Below are 24,969 nucleotides of genomic sequence, written 5' to 3'. Positions count from 1 at the left end.
ATTTAGCTTCAGTAAGAAAATATTTGGGGAAGGAAATGTTATTCATGTGAGCAACACCATAAGCAAGACATCCTGAGGGGGCAGAGAGGACTAAGATACTATCTGTAACCTTCAGCATTTTTAACAAAGAAAATCTACTCAGGGACCCAAACTGTGGCATAGATAGGAAGACCTATAGGGATATATAGGAGGGAGAAAATAGAGAAGGCTTCCAGGAAGAACCAGAAATTAAGAGGAAGGACAAGTGGAATTCAAACCAACAGAAGTGGCAAGAAGCACAGTCATTCTGAGCAATGTACCCTAGGCTGTTACTCTGACTTGAGTAGACTAACAGGACTCATTGACAGAATTTTCTCTCCCAGAATGTCCCCTAAGAAGCCCTTTTCTCAACATGCAATCGCTCCCAGACTCAGCATACCCACTGTTGGATCACAGCCATAGCCTCCTACTGACCCTTTTCCTGCCTTAGGCACCCACCCTATGTATACCTCCAGGTCCCTCTTGGAGAAGACATTGCTGGACATTTGCTTCCCCTGTTTGGAAACTCTGTACTCAGTTCTGTACACAGGGAGTGGGAGTTGAGAGCAGAGGGCCTTCTGTCCTGGCATTCAACATTTCCACATCATAGTTCTAGCCTACTTTCCCCTCCCCAGGCAATCTGCTCTCCTTACATGCTCCATACTCCAGCCACCCACTTCCTGCTTTCCGTGTGTACCCACCCATGTGCCTTGATGCAAGTCAATCCCTCTCTCTGTCTTCTGTCACATAATTAGTAGCTCAGCTGCATCCAACTCTTTGCAACCCCATGCACTATAGCCTTCCAGGCTCCTCTGTCCAGGCAAGAATACTAGAGTGGGAAGACATTCTCTTCTCCAGGGGATCTTCCCAATTCAGGGATTGAACCCAGGTCTCCTGCATTGCAAGCAGATTCTTTACCATCTGAGCCACTAGGGAAACCCCAAAGTCAACTTCCCAAGATATACACATGGAGTAATTAAGGGATGGTAGTGTGATAGTACTTGGTAAGGGACCTAGGAATACCTCCATCCCACCCTTGACCAGTTCATCCAAGTTCAGGTCCTCTCAGAAAAGACAAATAACAGCAAAAGTACAAACCTCAGATTCTAAATCCAGTGTAGACCTCCAAGGAGCTTGGCTGGACACAACAAGGTCTCCTGGAACCTGAAGGGCTGTCTTTGCCCACCCCATTCAAAACATAAGCCTAAAGACTCTCTTATCTTACCCTTCAAAAGTGCGGAAAGGTTACTCCAGAGGCAATAAGTGGAACAGGAGAAGACCTAGGTGAGCACAACCTTTACAAACCCCCAAGACCTTCCCCATGGGCCATAACCAAAACCAGGCTCCCAGGATTGGCCCAGTACTCACTGAGGGAACTCCCCTCAAATATAGTGCAGCAAGGCTCTGGAGACTGAATGTCTGAGCACAAATCTTGCCTGCTCTGCACATTAACTGAGTCATCCTGAACAAGTTTCAATAGCTCTCTGATCCTCCTTTTAATAAAATGGGGCCAGTAGTAGCACTGGGCTGGCCGAAAAGTTCATTTGGATTTTTCGGTAACATCATATGGAAAACCTAAACAAACCTTTGGCCAACCCAATATACACCTTATAAAAATTGTTGTGGATTATATGAAAAAGTGGGTATAAAGGCTCTGCAAAATGCCTGGGCCGTAGTAAGCCCAAAGTAAATAATAATTACTAGAATTATATTATTATAAAGAATTATATTATTATTATAAAGAATTATATTATTAACTTGGAGAAGGCAATGGCACCCCACTCCAGTACTCTTGCCTGGAAAATCCCATGGATGGAGGAGCCTGGTAGGCTGCAGTCCATGGGGTCACTAAGTTGGACATGACTGAGCAACTTCACTTTCACCTTTCGTTTTCATGCATTGGAGAAGTAAATGGCAACCCACTCCAGTGTTCTTGACTGGAGAATCCCAGGGACGGGGGAGCCTGGTGGGCTGCCATCTATGGGGTCCCACAGAGTTGGACACGACTGAATTGACTTAGCAATAGCAGTATTATTAACTAAAATTATATTATTAGTGGCCAGCTACAGCCTCCTTAAGACTTTCATTTCATAGCCCCTACTTACATGTCCTAGGGTTTTTAAAGCCATAGAGATTGTGAGTTTCCCAAGGTAAGAAGCTGCATCTGATTTCTCTTTGGACATCCCACACACACAGGGTAAGCATTAGTTAGATTAATGTGGGTTTGTATCCAGAGAAAATCTCCTGGAGGATAAGATGAGGCAATGGAAGGAGCTGCTGTTAGGTGAGGCAAACACAACCATCAAAACCACTCAGCCAGGAAGCACCCACATCACCTGATGTGCTTTTGGCCCCATCATGAGATCTGATGAGACCAGACGTACCCAAGCAGGACTGGACTTCCAGCCCTTCCTATGGGGATGACCATATCCTACTAATCATGGTCAGCGCCAGGTGGTGGTACCAGGGTGGCTAACAACAAAGATCCTCTTAAACCTGTATAACATTGACCTTCACCACTGAAGTCACAGCATGCAAGTAAAGACAAGAATTCTTAAGAAATCAACTGAGTCATACCATAACTCCTGGGAGACATTCTCTCCCTTCCCTTTCTAAGGAAGATATCAAATTTCTCAGGAGCCAACATCAGGATCTCTTAGAATCATTAATGCAAGCTGTTCCATCACAATCTTTATAGTTAATTCCACTGGTTGGCATGACTTCTGCCCAACACAGTGAGACTCCTAATAGAATTTTTAATCTTCTACCTGCAGAAAAGATGCCTTTATGGGCCTTAAGAGTCAACCCAGTCCTTAATTTTCAGAGCTCCATTAACCCCTCTCTTATCCAAAGGAGATAAATGAACACATTCTGCTTGCCTCTCAGATTTTGCTGCTTTGCAGTTCTCTGTATCATTCTGTACTTTGCCTGCTCCAAAGGCAGATTAGCTCTTTTCAAAAGTGCAGCCTCCACCTTCGCACAGAGGACTGCACTGACAGTGTCCAAGGCCTTTGGCAAGAACCTTCCCTCTTGTTTCTTCCCTTAACTACAGTATGTGGCCAACTCTTAAGACCTTGAGCCCCTAAACCTAGTTCACAATCAGCCTCCTATTTCTCAGTGTTTAAGAAGCCCTTCCCCACTCTGCATGAAAAAGAGAGGAAAGAGAAGAGGGTGCAGGAAGGGAGAAAGAAAGAAGGGAGGAAAAAAGGAAAAATACCTTTTTAGTAACTTCCCTGTTCAAAGTGCTTACTATACATTTTCATTAACCCTGTGCTTGCAGTTCTACAGATGAAGAAATAGGGGGTCAGAGAAGTTAAGTAGTTTTTTAAACAAACTCAGAGCTGGTGGAACAGGAATGAGATCTCCAACTTGGCTTCTGCAAAGCCTGGGTTCTTGGTACCAGCCAAGTCACTCGTCATCAATTTCTCTCTCCACCCCAACCTCAGGGCCACAGATAATTTTTATCACCTACTAGGTCCCATCAAAACCCCATCCACAGTGCACAGAAATAAGATACGGTCCTTCTCCTTAGGTTTCTCTGATCGAGTTGTTTAGGCCATCCATGGGACGTGATCCTTGGCTTGTGTATTACTGAAACCCTTTCCCCTTTGATATCATGTGAGCGGGACACAAAGCAAGTGTCACAGGGATGGTGGGAAGGCGCCCTGCAGGCAGTCCTTCTACAAAGACGTATGGAGCACCACTGCCTGCTAGGCATCACTCAGCCCTCAGGATCCAGTCAGGAGCAAGCCAGACACAGTTTCTGCTCTCAGGAAACTGAGAGTTTAATTGGCAGACAGAAAATACGCAAATGTGTAATATACGTTCAATGAGTGTTTAAAGAAAAATGCTCACAGCAGTCAAGTCCTGATCAGGGAATGGCGTCAGGGGCAGGACAAGAGGCTTCCCTGAAACAGTGATGTTGAACAGACTTGAGGCAGAGAAGGAATTAACCAGGGGACGATGGTTGTCACCAAAAGAGGCACAAGTATCACAGACCCCAAAATCAGAACTCTTGCCCAGACATAAGAGGAAGGCCAGGGAGACTGGGCACGGGAAGACTGATGAGAAAGGAGAGCAAAGAAGAGCTGGGGGCTCAGAGAGGGACTTCAGGCAACACCATCATTTCAGCTTAATCGAAACTGTCCCACAGTAAAAAAAATTTCAAATCCAAGATATACTCCAAATTGAATAAACTCTCAGACACCCTGTACCTCTCCTCTGCCTGGGAAAACAGACAGAAACCTGAGCCCTTAACTGATATTAAGGCTAACCAGGGTCTTTATTATCTACCACGTTGTTCAGTTCAGTTCAGTTCATTGTTCCCCCCCGCAAAAAAATAATTCCCAGCCGCTCCCACCCCCCGGAGAGCGCTGACTTTTCATAATTGTAGTGGCTGTGTTGAAACTACAGCCATCAAGGCTTTGCATGTTTCCCTGGAATTAATGAGCAGCTGAGGTACATGGTCAGGCATGGGTGCCGGGGCTCGGGGGGCAGTGCGTCCTCCACAGCAGGTGGTCCCTCTGACTCAAAGGCATCACCGATGGCTGAGCTTTTACTAGGGTGTTCTATGATGTGCAGAGGCTGGGCAGACTTTTCTTAGAAAAGCAAGTAGCTAAAAAGTTAGGGTGTCATCACTGTTAGATAAATGAGTTTCTGAAGCAGCAACTCCGGGACTTTGAGGCTAGACTTTTCACTCACCCTTTTCTCCCTGAGTATCTGTTTCAGAAACAACTACTTATGAGGATGAACTTGATGAATGGCTGGCATGTCAAGGATGGACAGGGGAGAACCACAGTTCCCAGAGGCAAGGGGAGAGATGACATCAGCTTCCAACGTGTTAGCTACCAGGGGGAGGAGGCCCCACAGGCAGGGGGTTGTTCACTTTGACCCTAGGTCACAGATAACTGTAACTTGAAGCAAGTCAGTGACAAGTCCTCAATTGCTCTGTAAAGTGAAATCAGCTAAGACCAATGTGTTTCCACCTTATTTGCATATTAGAATAACCTGGGGCAGGGTTGAAACTCTAGATGTCCAGGCCACACACCACACCTACTAAGTCAGCATCCCTGAGGTAGGTCTCAGACATCAGTGTTTCTTCCTCCGAAACCCCTAGAACCTGCAGCCAAGTTTGAGAACTAGTGAAATGGTCGTTTGTAGCAGTGCTTCCCACTCCCATTTTGACTCTATTCATCCCTTTTCCTGAGATTAGAAAGGAAACCAGTAAGCAGGTAACCCCCACCATCAACAGGAGTATGGAGTCACTGACCTCTGAGAACCCCTCAGCTTTCATGAAAACCAATCCTGAATGACTTGAAGAGTTCTAGCTACATGCCTGGCTCAGTTACCTCAGACTCATAGGCACCAATACTGATTATGCCACTAGCCTTCTCCTTTAAAAAAAATATGTCAAGTACCACTGACTTCTATGGGATATTATGGAAATATGTGAGACCTTTTGAGAAACAAAGCCCAGGGTGATCTGTGTGAACTTTAAACTTTTTGTTTTAATTAAAGGAGTGTGGCAGAGAAAACTCATAGAAGATAGACATCCCAAGCCAATTCATAGAAGGTTCCACACTGCCCCCACACACAAATAAAAAGTTCTTCTCAACAATTTAAAAGTGAGAACAAGTCACCATGAATTCCTCCTGTTTTCTTTTTGCATTTCCCCCATAGAGCAGCACAGAGGTGTTGATGTGACCTTGACTTAGAAGAATGCTCTCCAGATCACACTTCCTCTTCAGTGCAGGCAGAATGTAAATACACCATGTCCAGGAGTTGGAAGAGGAGACAGAACCTGTGTGGGTGGAGCATCATATGGGGCAGATCTGTCTGAATCATGGAATTTTTTTTAAAAAGAAAAACTATTATAAAACATTGTCAGAATTACCGGTAATAAGAGGATCCTCCCACAGCATAGCGTAGTAGAAGGAATAACAACTGGGTCAAAACTGCCCTGTTTATGTCCATGAGGCCACAGGAGATTGACTTACTTCTCTGATCACTAGAATCATGCCAATATGCAAAGGGGGAAGCCATCAACTTTTTAAGACTGGCCCTATGTGTTTGACTTTTCTAAGGCACATTCCAAGATATCTACTGGGCCTCTAACGACATGCTGGGCATGCTGGCAGGCAGTCAAGGATTGAGAAGACCCCTTGTCCTTCTCCAGACAGTTAGCTCTCTTAAAGAAGACAGAAGTTACATACCTGAAGCAGAATCATTGCAAGCGAGTGTATAATATATGAGAACTGGCGAGGATGGCAGGCAGGACACGCTGGGGCAGTCTAAGACAACTTCAAAGAGGCAGGAACAAATTGAGTCTTGAAGGATGGATAGACCGGCCTTACAGAAAGGAACCTCTAAACTCATAGACAATTTTTCGTGTTGATTTTCACCAAGAAACTAAGCCCTACCTCAAAATTTCTATGGGTATCTTTTAATGGGAAGTTGGAGGTGACAGGAAGAGGGTTTGGATTTCTGGTCACGAAATTTCATTCTCCAAAGGAACTCAGTAAAGAACACTTCCTCAGGTGTAACAGAATATGATTATAATCACAGATTCTGGTCTTGATCATTTTGTCTAACTCATCTCATCCTGGGGTGATCATTGGAGCTCTTTTGACATCTAGAATTCCAACATTCTAGAAGTCACAATCTTTCACAAATCAGTAGCACCAATCTGATGTGTCAGGGTAGAAGTACAGGTTATATGTGCTAATGGGAAGTGGATGACAGATAATGATCTTTGGAATTCATTTTCATTTTTTTTAGCACAGGCTTTTTTTCCCATTATATTATGCATAGCGTATTAGTCAAACAAGTCGTATGTTCTCTTAACACACACTGCTAGAGACAGGATGACATTTTTTTCCAGAAGTAATCATAAGTAGTTTTAAATTTTCACCCAACAATGATATACCATCAATTTAGTGTAACATTTCAACTCATTTTTTTCATGCAGTATAGAACCATTCTCTCTAATACACTTTGACAAACATGGAGATTTCAAAGGTCTAGAGAGATAGCTATGCACAAAGTCACATAGCAAGTTGATGTCAGAATTAGGACTAAAACCCAAGTTTCCTAAACCCCATTTCCAGAGCTGTTCTACTTGGTCATGTTGCTACATTTATTATCATCAGTACTACCATGGAACCATTGTACCTTTAGAAATCACAGAAGGTGAAGGATCTTAGAGATCACCCAATCCAGCACATCTCATTAAACTTAGAGAACATGAGGTCCAGAGAGGGAATCAGACTAGTCCACAGCCAGGTAACAGTTCTGTGAGTTCACAGGAAGTCAGGTAGCATTACAGATTAGGAAACAAGCTGGGTAGGGAGGAGAGCTGGAGTGACATTTTAAGCCCAGTGTTGACTCATTCTCCTCGACAGTCATTGCCAAGGACCTGGGGAAGAACCCCCGGTCCTCCTGAAAAGGGTTTCTGTTTGATCCCACAGCAATCCATCAACGAAGCCATACGGACATCGACGCTCCCCCGAAACAGTGGAGCAGGAGCCAGCGGTGCCGGGAGTGGAGAGAACGGCCGGGTGGTCAGCCATGACTTACCCAAGTCCATGCAATCGATCCCCTGCATGAGCCACAGTTCAGGGATGCCCTTGGGAGCCACTGGATTGTAACTGGAGCAGATGGAGACCCCCTCGGGGAGTATGCCCAGGCTCCCCCAGTTCCATCCCACACCCTTCTGTGCCAAAAACAACAAAAAGAAACACAACCGCCACCAACCACCAGGACCACGAGGAGGAGGATTCAACAGATTTTCCTGAAGAATCAAGAAACCATTTTGCGGCCCCTTCTCCTTTTTTGATGTTCTTTTGCCCTTTTCCATTGGCTAAGTAAGGATGACAAATAATACTGTATGGCAATAAGGGGAGAATAACCCTGTCACATAGAGCCTGTGTCACTGGAGCACTAATGAGGAAACTGTACTGCTTTCTTTTAATTCAGTTGTTCATGTGTCTTAGTGCGTGCACTATTTTTTTTTTCTTACTAATATCCATGGTTTGCAGGTTCTGTTAGACCCTTCCTTTTCCTTTTTACTCCCAACTCCCTACCCATCCCACTTTAGTTTTCAGATTGGAGATTCAAGGTTCGTTCCACCTGACAAGCAAGCAAAAGGAAAACAGCAATCGTCAAATGAATTCATCATGGGAGCTCTCCAAATCCCCTCCACACCTCGGCCCCAAGCCATGGATGGAGACCGACATTGCTGGAGGAGTGGACTGCCTCTCCACACAAGGCACTGCCCAGGCACTGACTTAGTTAAAAACACGTGTGAAGCAACTCAGACCCTGGGTGGCAAAGAAGCTGTAAAGCCAGACAAGCAGTCAGAAGAAGACTCCTGAAGTTATTGCTGGAGACTCAGATAAAGCTTCCTTGAATGTGTAACAGCCATCTCACAGGCCTTAGGTGGGACAGTATGCTTTGTCATAGAGTCACGCTCAGCCCGGAGGAGTATGTCCTTCTGCTATGCTCAAGCCCAGTGGCATTCTGGTGGCTGAAGGGCAACTGGCCTCCTAAACCAAGTCAAGCCTTGGGAATAGCTGACATCCAGAAAACTCTCATCCCTGATTCTCACTTTTCATTTGATAGTCCTCTGCAGCAACCCCATAGTAGAGTAGACTCTTTCTCCTTGGAGCCTCTGATGTGGGGGAAATGTTATACAAGCTAAATGCAGAAAAAAAGAAGAAAAAATAAAATCTGATGGAAGAACTTTGGAAGAGGAAGCTTCATCCAAGCCCACAAGCAATAGAACTTTCTATAGCGTGCCCTGTCCTAAGACTGAGAGACCAAGTGTGAGGTTTAGGGTTTTAGTGACCTGGAGAACTTGAGTTTTTATGTCCATGTATGAGTGTTATTTTTTCAGGTGGTCAGATGAACTGTCATCTTTGGAAAGTGAAATGCCCAAGGCTAAATGATTTGAAGGATAGGGAGATGCAGTAGGTTGACAACAACACTGGGAGATCTTAAGATCCCTGATCCCAACTTGTAACTTGAAGAGGCCAACCTTCCCCCGGCTAAGACAGAATGAGAACGTTGTAATCCAATGACTAGAATCATTGGATTGTGCCCACAATGTGAAACTAAAACAAGATTGGAGAAGTGACCGGGTTCATGGAGAGAAGCCTAGGCTGACTACAACTTTGGTTGGGATCTTGGCACATGGCTTTCTTGGAGATCCCAACTCTCATTCTCGGTGCAGTCAGCTTCCTTCTCTCCAGCACCTCTCTCCTAGGTGCATGATTCATCACCTAGAGTGTGCCATGTGTCATCAGCATTTGCTGAAAACCATATTCTGGCTTGTTCCCTCACCCCCTAACTTCTATCCAATCTTCTCTGCTAGGGATTATCATTAGCAATGGACAAACTAAAGGTTTTGGAGCCTACCTCCAAGTAGATGCAGCATGACTGGCTTCATATGTGGATTCTCTCCATGGACCCCTACCATCTGTATGTCTCTTCCATCCTCCTTTCATCAGCCATAGCAAAGAACCATCCCCAAATCAAACGCTTTGCCCTCTCAACTCAAGTGTCGTTCAGTCTCTCATATGTCAATGTGGGCATGGTATGTGAAGCAGGATCTCGATAAGGATTGTCACCTTTTGATATTGCCCAGCTGCTGTCCTCCCCATCCATTGCACTCCCACCAGATTTTCCCTAACCCTTAGCCTACCACTGCAGAATCTGATATGACCCACCCTTATGGAGTCTGCATTTCAGAGGAGTTCAAAATAACCCTATACAATCAACATGCTTCAAAAATATTTTGTCTTTGGCCTGGTAAGATGCCTCTTCAGCCACTGAGTTCACCAACATGTACTGATAGTAACAGATCAGCTATGCTAGAAATGAGTGTGTATGCTATGCAGGGGTCCAAGACTCCAGCAGAAGATGTTTTTCATTGACAGAGGGGTGACGGGGAAAACAAAAGTAAGAAAAAAGTTAACTTGTATTATGTATTTTTACTACACTTTTCTTAAAAATAGAGCAATGGGAAAACTGAAGGAGACTGACATTTTTCTCAACAGGAATCCATACTTAACAGTTCTGGCTTTCATTAAATTTTGCTCTTTGGTACCTGGGCCTTTTATTTAACATCTCTATTTGTTTTAACTCTCTTGGCAGATGTGTGAAAGGATTTTTGCTTGATCAAACACTAAATATTTTTCTTGGTTCCTGTTTTTCTTTCAAATAGACAGGTTTTTTTTCTTTTGGTATTTGCATAAAATGAAAATATCACCAAGAATTAAATCACTGTGGATCCATTATCTACTTTTCATATTTGTCCATTCCATTTTTGTGCCATTTCTGAAGCCAGAGCACTAAACTATGTTACTTCCTTATTGTTAAGCCTAAGTTCAGTGCATTTTCAATGGTGACCGATACTCCTGCCTCAAGAACAGTTCTTCAAACAAAGTCATTGCAGATGAACTAGATCACTGTGGGTTATCCACCCAAATGAGCTAACAACAACAAAAAGACAGAATGGTACTGGTTTTCAAGGGTTGTGGTTCCAATTGCATAAGCAGCAGGGTTTAACGTGCAGTAGTCACAGCACCTCTAGGGAACTGGATGGTTCACATGGAATGTCTTCCAGGCATCCCCTCAGCTGGAGTCCAGGTATACCTATGATGTGCAGAGTCATAACTGAAACCAAATCTAGATCGGGCTTATAAAGAGACAATTGTAGTCCTCAGACCACAAGACCCCTCTTCTTGCCTGAAAGTTATTCTTTCACTCGAGCAAGATGGACTCTGTAAAGGACTTGACATTTTTTGACACGTAAATAGCAATGATTAAGAACAGCTTCAGGTGTTTTCTTTACTAGGGAACTTTGCACATTAGAAGGGGCCAGAGGTCTAAAATAACAGTGGCATTTCAAGCAGTGACTACCACGGTTTAAAAAGGTTGGCAGAAGGGAAAGAACCTAGCAGACCTGTGTGAGGTTTCAGTCACTGTTCAGACCCACTCGCAGTCACCTCCAGCATCTAGGGTGCTTCTGAATGAGGAAGCCCTTAGCACCAGCTGCCACAAGGAGAAAACTAATCGGTCACCCTCCCATCAAATAGTTGGGACAGTGAGCATGATGGCTCTAAGAGCACAGGTTACTATGCACTGAGCACTCACTATGTTAAGCACTCGTCATATCTTCTAAAGCGTGACGGGGCCCATAAGAAATGAGGAATCCCAGACTTAAAAGAGCTATCACAACCTCCTCACAGTCTTGTAAGTGACAGAGCCGAGATTCTGCCAGGAACCCAAAGGCTTTCCATTGCCCACCTCGTTGTTAACCAGGTTATAATATGAACAGGAAAATCAGGGGTGAACAGGAAAATCAGGGGTGAATAGGAAAATCACAGGCAAATAGTCCTCTGCTTTCCTCTAATACCAAAGTAACTGAAAATGGAATGGTGCAAGGTACACAGGCCACAGCTTTCGGAAAGTCAATCTATCCTCTTGGGGCATGAGAGATCACTAATCCGGACAGGATTAGCCCAAAAGGAAAAGAGGAGAAACAGTCACTTTGGGCCCTTTTAAAATATCAATATTCAGGCTAAAGAGTAGCAGGGAGGCTTGAAAGCAGGCTCCCCTGCAGAATAGCTGCTTCAGCCTGAAGAAGGCTCCTCACGGCTATCCAGAGGAAGTGGAGCTAGCTTCTGAATGGACAAGACCAGGAACAGTTGTGGGACTAAAGAAGGAGTTCATAATGGTCCAAATATCCCCATGGTAGAATAAGACAGCCCCTGGAGGCGATGCCACTGATGTGAAAGTTGAAATATATATCCTCTAATGTTCCTTACTTTATCTTTGTGTCTCTGCAGCCCTGTTCAGGTTATCTGCTAAGTACACTCTGATATATGTTAAGAGGAGGTCAACAAGGCCCTACAAAAATGGGCATAAATATCACTAAAATCATGTCCAAAATCAACTTATCCTCATAAGAGACAGATGGCAAGTTCCTTCCTCACCAAATACTAATGTTCCCTCTAGGAAAAAAATATCTATGGCGGTCCATTCCTATCCTGCTGCTGCTACTACTGTTTAGCTATTCAGTCATGTCCAACTCTTTTGCAACCCCATGGACTGTAGCCTGGCCAGGTTCCTCTGTCCATGGGATTCCCTAGGCAAGAATACTGGAGCAGGTTGCCATTTCCTTCTCCAGAGAATCTTCCTGACCCAGTGATCGAACCTGCGTCTCCTGCACTGGCAGGCAAATTCTTTACCACTGAGCCATCTGGGAAGTCCCTGGTGTGAGTCTGGCCACTGACAAATGACCCTAATAGAGTGCTTTGTAATTTTCAGAAACAAATTTTGTTTCTTAAAGTTTCCAGATCACACCTTGAACAAAGAAGCAATGTACTGGAGTGGAAAGGCCAGTAGATGAGATGAGGGTTCACAATGCCTGGCTTCCTCTCCTCTGGTCTTTTCAACCTTGGACAAGAAAATTAACTACCTGAGCCTCACTTTCCTATCAAAGAAATGGGATATCTAGTGTCAAGTTAGACTCTAAATGCACTCTGGAGTCACGGAGGGAACTTTAAACAAAGTCACCAGTGCCCAAGATGCATCTCCAAAAACAGTTTGTCTGAATGCATGCAGGTTTGTTGTTCTTTTATTATTGGTTTTTTTTTAACTTTCAGGTGACTAAAATGTGCAGCCAAGATTGAGCACTACTATAATCAGGCCGTCATAAGGATAAAGAAAATGCTCATGAAAACTTAAAATTTCAAAGTACTAATTAGGGTTAACTACAATTGGCCAGACCAACACCAGAACCCTGGTTACCTGATGGCAGCAAATCTCCATGGCCCCAGGAGAGAAAATACCATTACATCAATCTGATACAAGGGAAGGCTACGATATAGTGCCCAACTTGGGCTCTAAATGTTTCTTTACACTTTAGGCATGTTTGTAATATTAATAATCACATTCTGCTGGGGGTGGGGGAGAGCAGAGAAAAAGACATTAGAGATAAGATATAATCATCAGAGGAGCATCCTCAGGAAAGGGGAGGAGAAAAAAAAAAAGTGTCAGATGAGTCAGCCTTCAACACAGCCAGTTATTTTCCAAACTGGAAAACTACTTGGCTGTTTCCATTATAGAATCAAATCCCACCACCTGCATTTTGAACATCATCCACCAGAAATCACAGCCTATCAGCTTCATCTTTCACAGGCACTCCGGGTCCTGCTGGGGACAACTCTAACTTCTTTCTTAATGGTATGCTCACCATTTTTATAGCACTACATACACGGGAGGAGGGAACCAGCCTGTGCTCAGCACTAACTGCATACCAAGTAGGATTTTAGAGCTTCACAAACATCTCATTGAGTCCTCAGAACTATTCTGGGAGGTGGGAATCTATCACCCCTCTTTTCCATGGGAGGAAATGGAAGCTCAGAGTGTTTCAGAACCCAAGGCCATGAAGCCCAGCAATGACTTGACCAAGATTCTAAGCCCAGTTTGTCTCTCTCCAAAGTCACTGCCTTTTCCCTTTCATTGATTGTCTCCTAAGGAGATTTCACCATGCTAAGGAAAAGCATGTGACTAAGATAGAAAATAGTTTGTCTACAGCCTCCATCATAGTCAATTTGTGGTGCCATCTTGGGCAGTTCATTTCCCTATTCTGAGCCTCAGTGGCCTTGTTTGTGAAATAAGAGAAGGGAGATTAATCTAATTGATCTCATACCCCCTTGGTTGTAGCCTTATGTCAGTGGTTCTCAACCAGATGTGATTTTGTGACCCTGGGATACTTGACAAAGTCTGGAGATATTTTTTGTTACCATAACTGGGGGTAGAGGCTGCTACTGCAGTTTAGTAGGTAGAGGCCCAGGGAGGCTGCTAAACATTTGACAAGACACAGGGCAGCCTCCCACAACAAAGAATTATCCAGCCCATGATATCAACAGCACGGAGGCTAAGAAGCCCTGTCTCCACAATTATAGCATCTCAATACTTGGGATATGGATGAATGCAAGACAAGCCTTAATAGCAAAAGGGCAAGGATTCTGAGCCAGGTGAATCATCAGAGAGAATAAACAGTCACATGAATTTAAACAAGGAAGAAACTGAGTTTAGAGAAGTAGGTTGAGGCCAGAAGAGTTTGGCCAACAGCATAAACGTGGAGAGTGCACAGAAGCCAAGGCTGGGGTCCATGAGGCATCCAGACAGAACTGACAGCTGTGATGGAGGAGAAAGCAGAAGCCTCTGCTTGCCTTAGTGGCTCATGCTCTGCCCAGTCACATTTTGCAAGTGACTCTGCACCCAGAGGCAGAGAAACCTAACAGTAAGACCTATCCACTCCCCAAAAAATCTAGTAAGCTTCATTTCTAACCCCAGAATATACATTCTTCCTTCCTAAAAAAAGTAGACAAGCACCCATGTCCATGGGCAGATGCCATAGAGAATATGGAGGCAAAAAGAGATAGTCCTGTCTCATGGAGAGAGTCAGGAAGGAAAAATAAGACTCGTAAATACAATTATGTGTAACATGAGGTTGAAGGTAGATTTTTTTTTTTAAAAAAAGGCAGTTCCTGGATCTAGCCTTCCACAGGCTACTCATCACCTTGTGTCCAGCTTCTAAAAATGGCACTCTGGGGACTTCCCTGATGGCACAGTAGATAAGAATCTGTCTGTCAGTGAAGGGGATACAAGTTCAATCCCTGGTCTGGGATGATCCCACATGCCACGCACCTAAGCCCATGTACCACAACTCCTGAGCCCATATGCCGCTAAACGACTGAAGACTGTGCACCTAGAGCCTGTGGTGTGCAACAAGCAAAGAGCAGCCCCTGCTCGCCCACAACTAGAGAAAGCCTGTGCAAAGCAAGGAAAACCCAGCACAGCCAAAACAAATAAATCAAACTAAAAAATAAAAAGGGCACTCTGAAATCTACCCCTCCAATCCAGATGATGCCTTCACAAAACCAGGGACATTGTCTGCTTCAGCATAATGCCAGAATGTAACAGATCCTCAGTCAACATTTGCTGAATGACTTGACGGATGGAAAGGTAGAGCTGAAATGCCCTTTGGTGTACAGAAGAGGCAGAGATCATTCCTGACTGGGGAAATAATCAGAGGAGGAGATGACGTGTGTGCGTCGCCTTGAGGGTCTATAGACATCACACAGTCAGAGATGCAAGAGAAGACCATCAAAGAAGGGAAACAGAACAAGCCAGGGCATGACGGCAGGAATAGGTGGGGCCTGTTTGGGAAAGAGCATGTACCCAGTACAACTGGCACCCCATGGCCAAGGTGAGCAATGAGAAGGCTGGACTGGACGTTGGGAGCTGTTACTTAATTCATTCTGAAATAGGGAATTGAGGTTTTCTGGGATGAGAAAGAAATTCACTCAGAAATCAGGTATTAAGTTCAGCAAGAAGCATATTTCAGGCATCTACTATATGCCAGGCACTGTGTAAGCACTTCAAGACACTCCTCTCACTTCACCCCCAAGGCAGGAAGACTGTGAGGCAGAAGGAGCATCCCAATTCGATACCTGAGCCAAGAACAGCCCAGAAGCAGAAGGAGAAACTCAGCTACCTAGAATTCCCATAATTCCTATAACTCGGGAACAAATCATAGAAAGCCATCTGTCCTCATAACAGTTCTAGTTTTAAAAAAAAAAAAAAACAGAAGGACACTACTGGGAGGAGACAGACCCACCACCTATGGGTGGCATTTGCTTGACTACGCAATTAGCCACCGGGGAGGAGCCAGTGACTTCAAGGGCACCCAGAGGGATTGAATCACCAAAGACACAAAGAAGGGTTCTGACCCCTGTCTATACTCAGTGAAAGGGAACCATGGTGAAATCACGACCACAAGAAGGGGAAGGACAGTCACCACTCCTACAGCAAAACCTCCTCAGTTTCTGGTGGATGGCAGGGTTTTGGCCCCTCAGAAATGTTGACAACAGTGTCTTACATGGATCACATGGCAGGGGACCCTTGGGTGTATTTAGATAAGGATTCTGTTGTGTGTGTTTGAACTCTTGTCACAGTAAGGCTGCTGCTACCAACAAAGGCAGGACACAAAGTCAGTCCATAAACACCAAGATACGGGAACCATGTGGTACAATAATCAGTGGTGATTTGTTGAACATCTGCTCTGAGCTGGGCCATTTCACATATACTGTCTGATCTCACACTCACATATCCTTGGGGAGACAGACTTGCATTTCTTGCATTGGATGAAATTTTACATCAAGTTTACATCAATGAATGTAAATCAAAACAGTTCTGAAGGGTTAGTAGGGACCTTAGAAATCATCTAATCATTATTTTATCCAACTATATTTTATATTTAAAAAAAACTATATTTAAAAAAGAAAAAAAGTAAACTTGAGGCCCCAGAGAGTAAGTGACTTGCCCAGGGTCGTGTAAGTTCCCAATTAAACCAAGACTAGCTAGAAGCTACCTGTTCTCGCTCCAAGTCAGGGTACTCTGCATTCAGCAAAGAGATCTTCTCACACTCAAACAACCTGACAAGTCAATGTCTGGCCTTTTTTCTAGCTCTTGCCTGGAGAATTCCATGGACAGAGGAGCCCAGCAGAGGAGCCTGGTGGGCTACAGTCCATGGGGTCGCATAGAGTCATGTCTGTGCGACCCCAAGACTGAGGGACTAACACACACATAGGTAGGGCTAGTTAACTGTGTCTGGATAAACCATGATCTGAGGAAGGTGGGTTTTTGTTTTGTTTTGTTTTGTTGGTTTTGGTTTGAGGCAGCTAAAACTAAGACTAGTCTCAAATCTAAATAAAGCAGGCAAATACCTAGATGGTGGGACTCAGGATTGTGATACAAATTTCCCCCAAATGTTTCCTTGGTGTTCACTGTGTTCCCCAGATTCCTTATCCAGGATAAAGCCTTTTATTCCACAAAGTTAAGTTTCTTTGTATATGCTCTTGGTAAACGAAAATATCTAGCAAATTCAAACTGTATTTCAATGCCTATTACAAGGTGTTTTCTTGATAGTAGCATTTGATAGGAATGGTAAAGAGACACCTGAAGAACAGAATAAGTACAAGGAAGGAGAGCAAAGAATTCAGAATGGAAAATTAAAGGTTACTGAAGGCAATGCTGTATTTTTACATTTAGGAAGCCCTTGTTTTAATGTAGTTACCTTAAAAAGCAGTCATGAAGAGATAGCAGAAATTGATTATTCAGCAGACAAGCATGAGGCTGGATGTATATGGAGTTTGAAGTGGAAAATTAAACAGTTATCCCAAACAATTCTGGGAGGAAAAGAATGATTTTTAAAAAGACTTCATTATCTAGATTAAAAAATAAAATAAAACACCTCATTAGCCTTTTTGTCATCTTGCCTTGAAACTATAATCATTAAAAAAATCATTTTGGTTTTTCTTTCCCAAAAATGGGTTGTGAACTAGAGGTTCTGTCTTTACACACAAACTCACTTAGGAAGAAAAAAACTGTTAATTTGACTGAGTCATCAGCCTAATGAACTGCTTAGAAACCATTTACTGATTATATAAAAACTAAATTCTCAGCTATGGGAAAACTGCTAAAAAGAGATCAATGCAATACTGAGGAAACACCTGTGGGTTTTGCCACCTGGCAGCCCTTCCTTTAGGGAACTGCTACCATCACCCTGTAATCATGTGGTCCAGGTGGTGCTGAAGCACCCTGCGCCTCCCCACATCCCTGCCAGGCAATTATAGTCCCTTTTTGCCCCAGCCACAATGATTGGGTGAGATGTGATCTCGTGACCCAAATTCAGTTAATTAGAACTCTTCCCTGGGACATTTTTAATCTGAAGTTTGAATGACAAGGGGGCCTTCCATTTTGAGTTCAAGCTAAAATGATCCAAGGGCTATCTTCTGAATCATAGAGTTCCAGACTCCTCTGTAGTAGATGAGAACAAAGACAACTCAGCCCAACCAAGATGCAGGCTGGAGGGAAAGAGTTCTAATGTCCTCTGAGCCCTTGAGACTAGCCCTTACCTGGACTTCTCAGTGGTGGGAGATCATGGCTGGTCTCTTGCCTAAGCTATTTAGAGTTATATTTCCATCTCTGACAACAGGAGGAATTCTGATTCTTCAATCAGTGACCAACTAAGAACTGTATAATAACTAATAAGGAAAAAGAATGTCAGTAACTGAGCTCGAACCAATTGCTCTATGGTAGCAACTGGTTTCAAACTGGTTTGACCATATTCAAATTTTTCCTGCCCAAACTGTCTTGCAGGCACCAGTATCACCATCCTGGCTTCTGTCTGCCTCCATTTTCTTCTGTGCTATCAGGGAAAAGAAAACCTTCCTGCTAACCTGTCTTCAGGGGGATGCTGTGACGGTGAACTCACAAATAAGGCAAAAGTTCTCTGAAAAGACTTGGTGTTAAGGCAGCAGTAAGGCTTCAGATGGGTTCCCTTCTGTCCATAAAAGTCTATGCAATTCATCTTTTCAGAAGGGGTCTATTAGCGGAGGGTCTCCCTCTACTTTCTCTCCCTCTACTCCTCTGTCTCTGTCTGTATCTCCTGTCAAATCGCTTCAGGGATGTCTTGTTCATGTTTATTTCTGTTCTGCAGCAGAGATCGGACCCTTACAATAGGCCATCAACTTTGCCTTACATGTGCTGCCTTTGACGGAAGCACACCAAATGCATAAATTCTGTGTGGATTTGAGGGAAACTGCATAGATAAATGAGAATCTAGAAAGAGAGAGAAATGATGGAGGCAACATGTACTGATTGACCAGCCAGCAAGGACAGGCAGCTGTGGAGTGCTTTTGGAAGTCCCTGAAAAATCTATTCTCACCCTATCAACTGACACACACAAAATTCCACTCACTCAATTTGATTCTTTTTCAAGTGACGGTTGTTCTGGAATAACAATATTTCACATTGCCACAGAATTCTGCAGCTACAAAGGTCTCTCATAAGTATGGTCTGTCTTGATCCATAGCACTGTCCTGAATGATGGGCAGAGTAGAGATAAGCACATCTGTTTTATCAATTAAAAGCCAAGGCTTAGGAAAGTCAAGAGATGCATCCAAATTTACAGAAGCAAAACTGGGTTAGCTGGGACTGGCATATGAACCCCTGATTCATGATCTCTTCACTATACCTAAGGATATAGTGTCTGCCTCCAGACAGCTGCTGCTGACAGATACCCCCATTTCTTCTTAAGATTTTTGTTGACGTGGACGATCTTTAAAGCCTTAACTGAACTTATTACAAAATTGCTTCTGTTTTCATGTTCTAGTTTTTTGGCCAATAGGCATGTAGGACCTTAGCTCCCTGACCAGGGATTGAACCCACAGCCCCTGCGTTAGAAGGCAGTCTTAATCACTGGACTGAAAGGGAAGTCCCAGGATACCCCTTCTGTGGAGGGAAAAAGCAAAAGCATGCATCAGCTAACTTGAGGATGTGTTTGGCCCAGGACTGGCCTTACAAACAAAAGAATGAAGAGAAGAAACCTGACATTGTTTTACAGGCAGAGTCAAACCAAAGGGTGACAGGTGTCTTTGTTGCCTTCTAGAAATTGGCAATGGAGAAGGCACTGGCGAACCACTCCAGTACTCTTGCCTGGAAACTCCCATGGATGGAGGAGCCTGGTGGGCTGCAGTTCATGGGGTCACTAAGAGTCGGACACAACTGAGCAACTTCACTTTCACTTTTCACTTTCATGCATTGGAGAAGGAAATGGCAACCCACTCCAGTGTTCCTGCCTGGAGAATCCCAGGGACGGGGGAGCCTGGTGGGCTGCTGTCTATGGGTCGCAGAGAGTCAGACATGACTGACGTGACTTAGCAGCAACAGGATAAATTGGCAAAGATTCTGCTCACCTTCCAGATGGTTGCAATGAATGCCTTCTAAGGAGTGAACCAGGAGCCTTTTGAATTCCTTCCTCTCTGGGACAAGCAAGCAGAGATGGTGCTGCCATCTTCCCTAATAGAATAGCCCCTCTCCTCTATATAGTGACAAAATTATTCAAAGAATATCGATTAGAAGAGTATCAAATTATTCAGCTTCTCAGTCACATAACTTTCTAGAAGCCAGCCACTGTCTGACAGCATTACATACACTCTCTCTTTCAATGCCCAAGAAAGTGGTCAGAGAAGTGGGCATCATCTGTCTTCACTTGCCCAGCATCATAGAACTGCCAGTCAGTGGAGCCAGGTTTGCATTTCAGAGTTGTCTGGCTCCAAACTTGCCTTTATCCCAGCCTAGCAGAAAGAGAAATGCTCAATCTTCATTAAGAACTCAGAATCATGGCTTTGTAAACTGGCTCTTGGTTACTTTTTTGGAGATGGAGATTTACAATGAAAATCAATTATCTACCATGCCCTCTTTCCTTCTATACCCATTAAAGAAAGGGTTGCTTCAGGGACACACATAGGGCCTCATTGTAGCTTCAAAATAACCCTGTGAAGAGCACGGAGCAGGCACTCAGATCTCCACTTTACAGATTAGCAAACAGAAGAGGCTCAGAGGCATTCAATGGGTTGCCCAAGATCAAACCAGGACATTTAACTAGAAATCTTCCCAATCCACTGCCTCACCAAGCCTAGTACATATTTGGTACCCAATGAATTAATGAATTAATAATGGATGACTCACTTCAAGGACCGCGTCTCAGAAGGATTGTGCTTTCACATTCTCAACATGCAGTGCTGCCTGTTTCCTTGCCATGAAAAATGAAGACTCATGAAATGGTCTAATTTGTGGAAGCTCTTCCTCCAGCAGACCCTTGAGGCAGGGATCAGCAGTGTTACTTCCTTTAAACTTGGCATTCCCTGCCCCCACAGAGAGGCATCAGCCCACCCACGGGCTCAATTCCATTTGCTCTTTTCTCATCTGTCTGACCACTTGCCCCTTTCCACTGGCTGGCACCCTGCCAACACCCACACTTCTCATCGACCCCCGCCTTGGTATTGGCACTCTGAGCCCTTTCTGTCCATCCCTCTCCCAGACCAGCACAGCAAGACCAAAGTAGCAAGAAGCAAATGTGGAATTCAAGTCAGAAGGCTGCAGGCAGACCAGACTGGCCACCTCAGTCCTGCAGAAATGACATTCCAACTGTGCTAATCTTATTACAAAGGTGCAGCCATGCCTCTACCAGGGAGGGGAAGGTGAAAGAGATCACGGTTGTCTGAGACTCATAGGATTATCATTTTCTACCTTTTGAGTTAATCATATGCAATTTTCTAGATCCCTGAACTCTCACAGTTATGCCAGCTACAGAGCTGGGCGGGATGGTTACAGTCTAACATGTGCCTACTGCATGCCTACTTTCAGGGTTATGGAAACTCACCACCTCCTACAAGTAGCTGTGTCCACCCTTAGCCTGCTCTTTTAAAATGCAGTATATGAAACAGAGACAGGTCCCTTGGCACTGGTTCTTGGTTTGCCCTCCCAAATGTCCCCATTCTTCCCAGAGATCAGAAAGTAATTCTCACCTCCTCATATCCTGTACCCATCAAGGTAAACATAGCTATGGTCTCTATGATATCAATATATCATGTAATATCATTTCCTTACTTTCCAGGGTCATGTGAAGGATCAACAAAAGCTATATATGTGTCCATGCATATTTATTTGCATGCATTTTGTAAACTTCCTTGAGCTACACCAGCTGTAAGGGAGCATCACTGATACTATTGTTGTTATCACTGTCATGGTTTGTATCCCTCCCCTGCATTCTAGTGATGCTCTAGCTCATCTCTCTACCCCTAAACTGTAGCCCAAGACAGCTCAACATCACCAACGCCCTCCCGCAGGATGAAAAGGAAGATACGTGCATGCTAAGTCCTTCAGTCGTGTCCAACTCTTTGTGACCCCATGGCTGGAGCCTGGCAGGCTCCTCTGTCCATGGGATTCTCCAGGCAAGAATACAAGAGTGGGTTGCTATGCTAGTAGCTCAGATTTCATGAGCATGGTGTTAAACAAACATTTTGCATCATTAGCCACTTAGTCCTCACAAGAACTTGGCCTGTAAGAGATTGCGAGTGTCCTATTATACATGAGGAAACTGAGGCCAAGAGAAAATGAGTCATTTGCCTAAGATTGAAAGTTATAAAAGGCAGAATCAAAATTAGGGCCCATGTCTGGAACCTCAGAGCCTGACCATCTAACCATGAGACTAGCAGGTTTCAGAAGTTATCCAGTGTCAAAAGCCATGCTTCTGCTCTGTTCATTCATTAGGAGTTGAGGACTTTGAAAAAGAGTTCCTGGCCCCAAGAGGAAGTGCTCTGGGCAACAGAGCAGAAGCGAAGCAGGTAGCCCAGAGGTAGCAGCTCGGTCACTGTCACCCTTGGTGGCTGGAGTTCAGCCGAGACACAGAGGCTGAGGAAGCCCCACCTCTGCATGTGGCCCAGATGTTTTCTGGAAGGAGAAACAATTGATCATCAATGCAAGTACCAAGGCCTGGCCTCCACTCTGCAGAGATCCATCTCTTCTCCAGGGCCACCAAAGGAGTAAACTCTGAGGAGGAGGAGTGCACAAAAATCTCAAAATCATGAAACATAAGCTGTATAAGGGTTCTTCATGTTGAGGATGAACTGAGAGCATGACGGCATGGTAGCTAAGGGTCAGGAACATGGCGTCTTGTGCTCAAATCCTGGCAGCAGGAAAACATCAGGCTGCTGGTTAACCTCTACAAGCCTCTATGTTCTCATCTCTAAAAGGGGGATAAAGACGCCTTCACAAGGCTTCACCAAACCACCTCAAGCATGCTCAGCACATGGCACAAAACCAGGCACACTCTAGTCCACACATACGTTAGTGATGATGGCCACAGAGAGTTAAGCACCTTCCATGCGACTTTTGGTTCTCTAAATGTCATTTTCATTTTGAATTAGAGAAAGAAGAAACATTTCCCAAAACTTGTCATCATTTTGTTTTTCCTCAATCAGCTCTCATGCAAAAAAAGAAGAAAAAAAAAAAAAGACAAAAATGCCTCTCAGCTCCTGTTTTGTCCAAATCTCTGTTTCACAAATAAGGAACTGAGTCCCGTCAGAGGAACAGCACTCCTCCAGCTGTCACAGAGCAAGTGAGGGTAGAACTTGAGAAGAGCAGAGTGCATAACTCCCATAATCTCCCCAACACTGCTCTGCAAGACCCACGATCCTTGAGGGGAATCAGGAAAGGAAAGGAAGGTGGGAAACCTGTGACCCTCGAGGCCACTGGATATGATGACCCGGGCTGCTTCTGCATCTGACAGAGCACCCCAAAGCAGCCCCAGGTATATAGATAGTGGGGTCCAGGGTGCTGAAACTGCTGTCCCTCCTTCTGGGCCGCTCAGACTGGCATCAGGTTAGCATCAAATCCTCAACTGGTATCAATAATCTATGCTTAGAATCAAAACCTGAAATGAGTGATTTCGTGGCAAAGCCAGAACTAACATCCAAATCTCCTAAATATTTCACTCAAGGACTTCCCTGGTGGTCCAGTGCTTAAGAGTCCACGCTACCAATGCAGGGGGCATGGGCTTGATCCCTGGGTGGGGAAGTTCCACATGCTGCATGAAGAGGCCAAAAAAAAGAAAATATTTGGCTCAAAAAATTGACCAACCTAGATTGCTGCCCTGTTTTTATTTTTTATAAGACTATTTTTAGAGCAACGTTAGACTCATAGCAAAATTGAGAACAACGTACAGAAATTCTCATATACTCCTTGCCCTCATATCAGCATAAAGTGAGTGAAAGTCGCTCAGTCATGTCCGACTCTTTGTAACCCCATGGGCTATACAGTCCACGGAATTCTCCAGGCCAGAATACTGAGTGGGTAGCCGTTCCCTTCTCCACAGGATCTTCCCAACCCCAGGATCAAACCCAGGTCTCCTACATTGCAGGTGGATTCTTTACCAGCTGAGCCATCTGCCCCATTATCAACACCCCTCACAACAGGGGTACACTTGTTATAACCAATGAACCTATGATGACACATCACCATCACCCCCAAGCCCATAGTTTGCATTAGGGTTCACTGTTAATGCGGTACATTCTAGGGGTTTGCATAAATGCAAGATCACATATATCCACCATTATAGTGTCAGGCAGAGATTCATTGCCCTAAAAATCCTCTGGGTTCTGCATATTCATTCTTTCCTCCTCCTCACCCTTGACAACCACTCATCTTCTTACTGTCTCTACAGTTTTACTTTTTCCAGAGCATCATACAGTTGTAACCCTATAGTGGTTACAACTTTTCAGAATGGCTCTGGGTGCTCTGGTTTCACTGCTGTGTAACAAGCTGTACCAAATGTCACTTCCAACAATCACATTCTGTGGGCCAGGGATTTAAGCAGGCAAAGCTCTTCTCTGATCTGTGATGTCTGGGGCCACAGGTTCAGTTCAGTTCAGTCACTAAGTTGTGTCCGACTCTTTGCGACCCCTGAATTGCAGCATGCCAAGCCTTCCTGTCCATCACCAACTCCCGGAGTTCACTCAGACTCACGTCCATCAAGTCAGTGATGCCAGCCAGCCATCTCATCCTCGGTCGTCCCCTTCTCCTCCTGCCCCCAATGCCTCCCAGCATCAGAGTCTTTTCCAATGAGTCAACTCTTCACATCAGGTGGCCAAAGTACTGGAGTTTCAGCTTTAGCATCATTCCCTCCAAAGAAATTCCAGGGCTGATCTCCTTCAGAATGGACTGGTTGGATCTCCTTGCAGTCCAAGGGACTCTCAAGTTCAAAAGCATCAATTCTTCGGCACTCAGCCTTCTTCACAGTCCAACTCTCACATCCATACATGACCACTGGAAAAACCATAGCCTTGACTAGATGGATCTTTGTTGGCAAAGTAATGTCTCTGCTTTTGAATACACTGTCTAGGTTGGTCATAACTTTTCTTCCAAGGAGTAAGCGTCTTTTAATTTCATGGCTGCAATCACCATCTGCAGTGATTTTGGAGCCCCCCAAAATAAAGTCTGACACTGTTTCCACTGTTTCCCCATCTATTT

The 24,969-nt window shown here is 44.4% G+C and overlaps 1 protein-coding gene across 3 annotated transcripts in view; it reads left to right on the top strand.

The window, feature by feature from the left end:
* The window catches only part of GRIA1 (glutamate ionotropic receptor AMPA type subunit 1), a 352,479-nt gene extending 342,166 nt beyond the window's left edge, over positions 1–10,313 (top strand). For all 3 annotated transcript variants that reach the window (XR_005721192.1, XM_040241475.1, XM_040241476.1), the window contains exon 16: positions 7,464–10,313. Coding sequence is in view for 2 of the 3 variants with exons in the window: in XM_040241475.1 (XP_040097409.1) it covers positions 7,464–7,664 (201 nt within the window). In the remaining variant the exon portion in view is untranslated. The remainder of the gene's footprint in view (positions 1–7,463) is intronic.
* The last annotated feature ends 14,656 nt before the right edge of the window (positions 10,314–24,969 follow it).

This window comes from Oryx dammah, unplaced genomic scaffold, assembly GCF_014754425.2.
Source record: "Oryx dammah isolate SB20612 unplaced genomic scaffold, SCBI_Odam_1.1 HiC_scaffold_5, whole genome shotgun sequence".
NCBI lineage: Eukaryota > Metazoa > Chordata > Mammalia > Artiodactyla > Bovidae > Oryx > Oryx dammah.
Note: the sequence above shows the minus strand (reverse complement) of the source record. Positions and strands in the feature narration are given on the sequence as shown.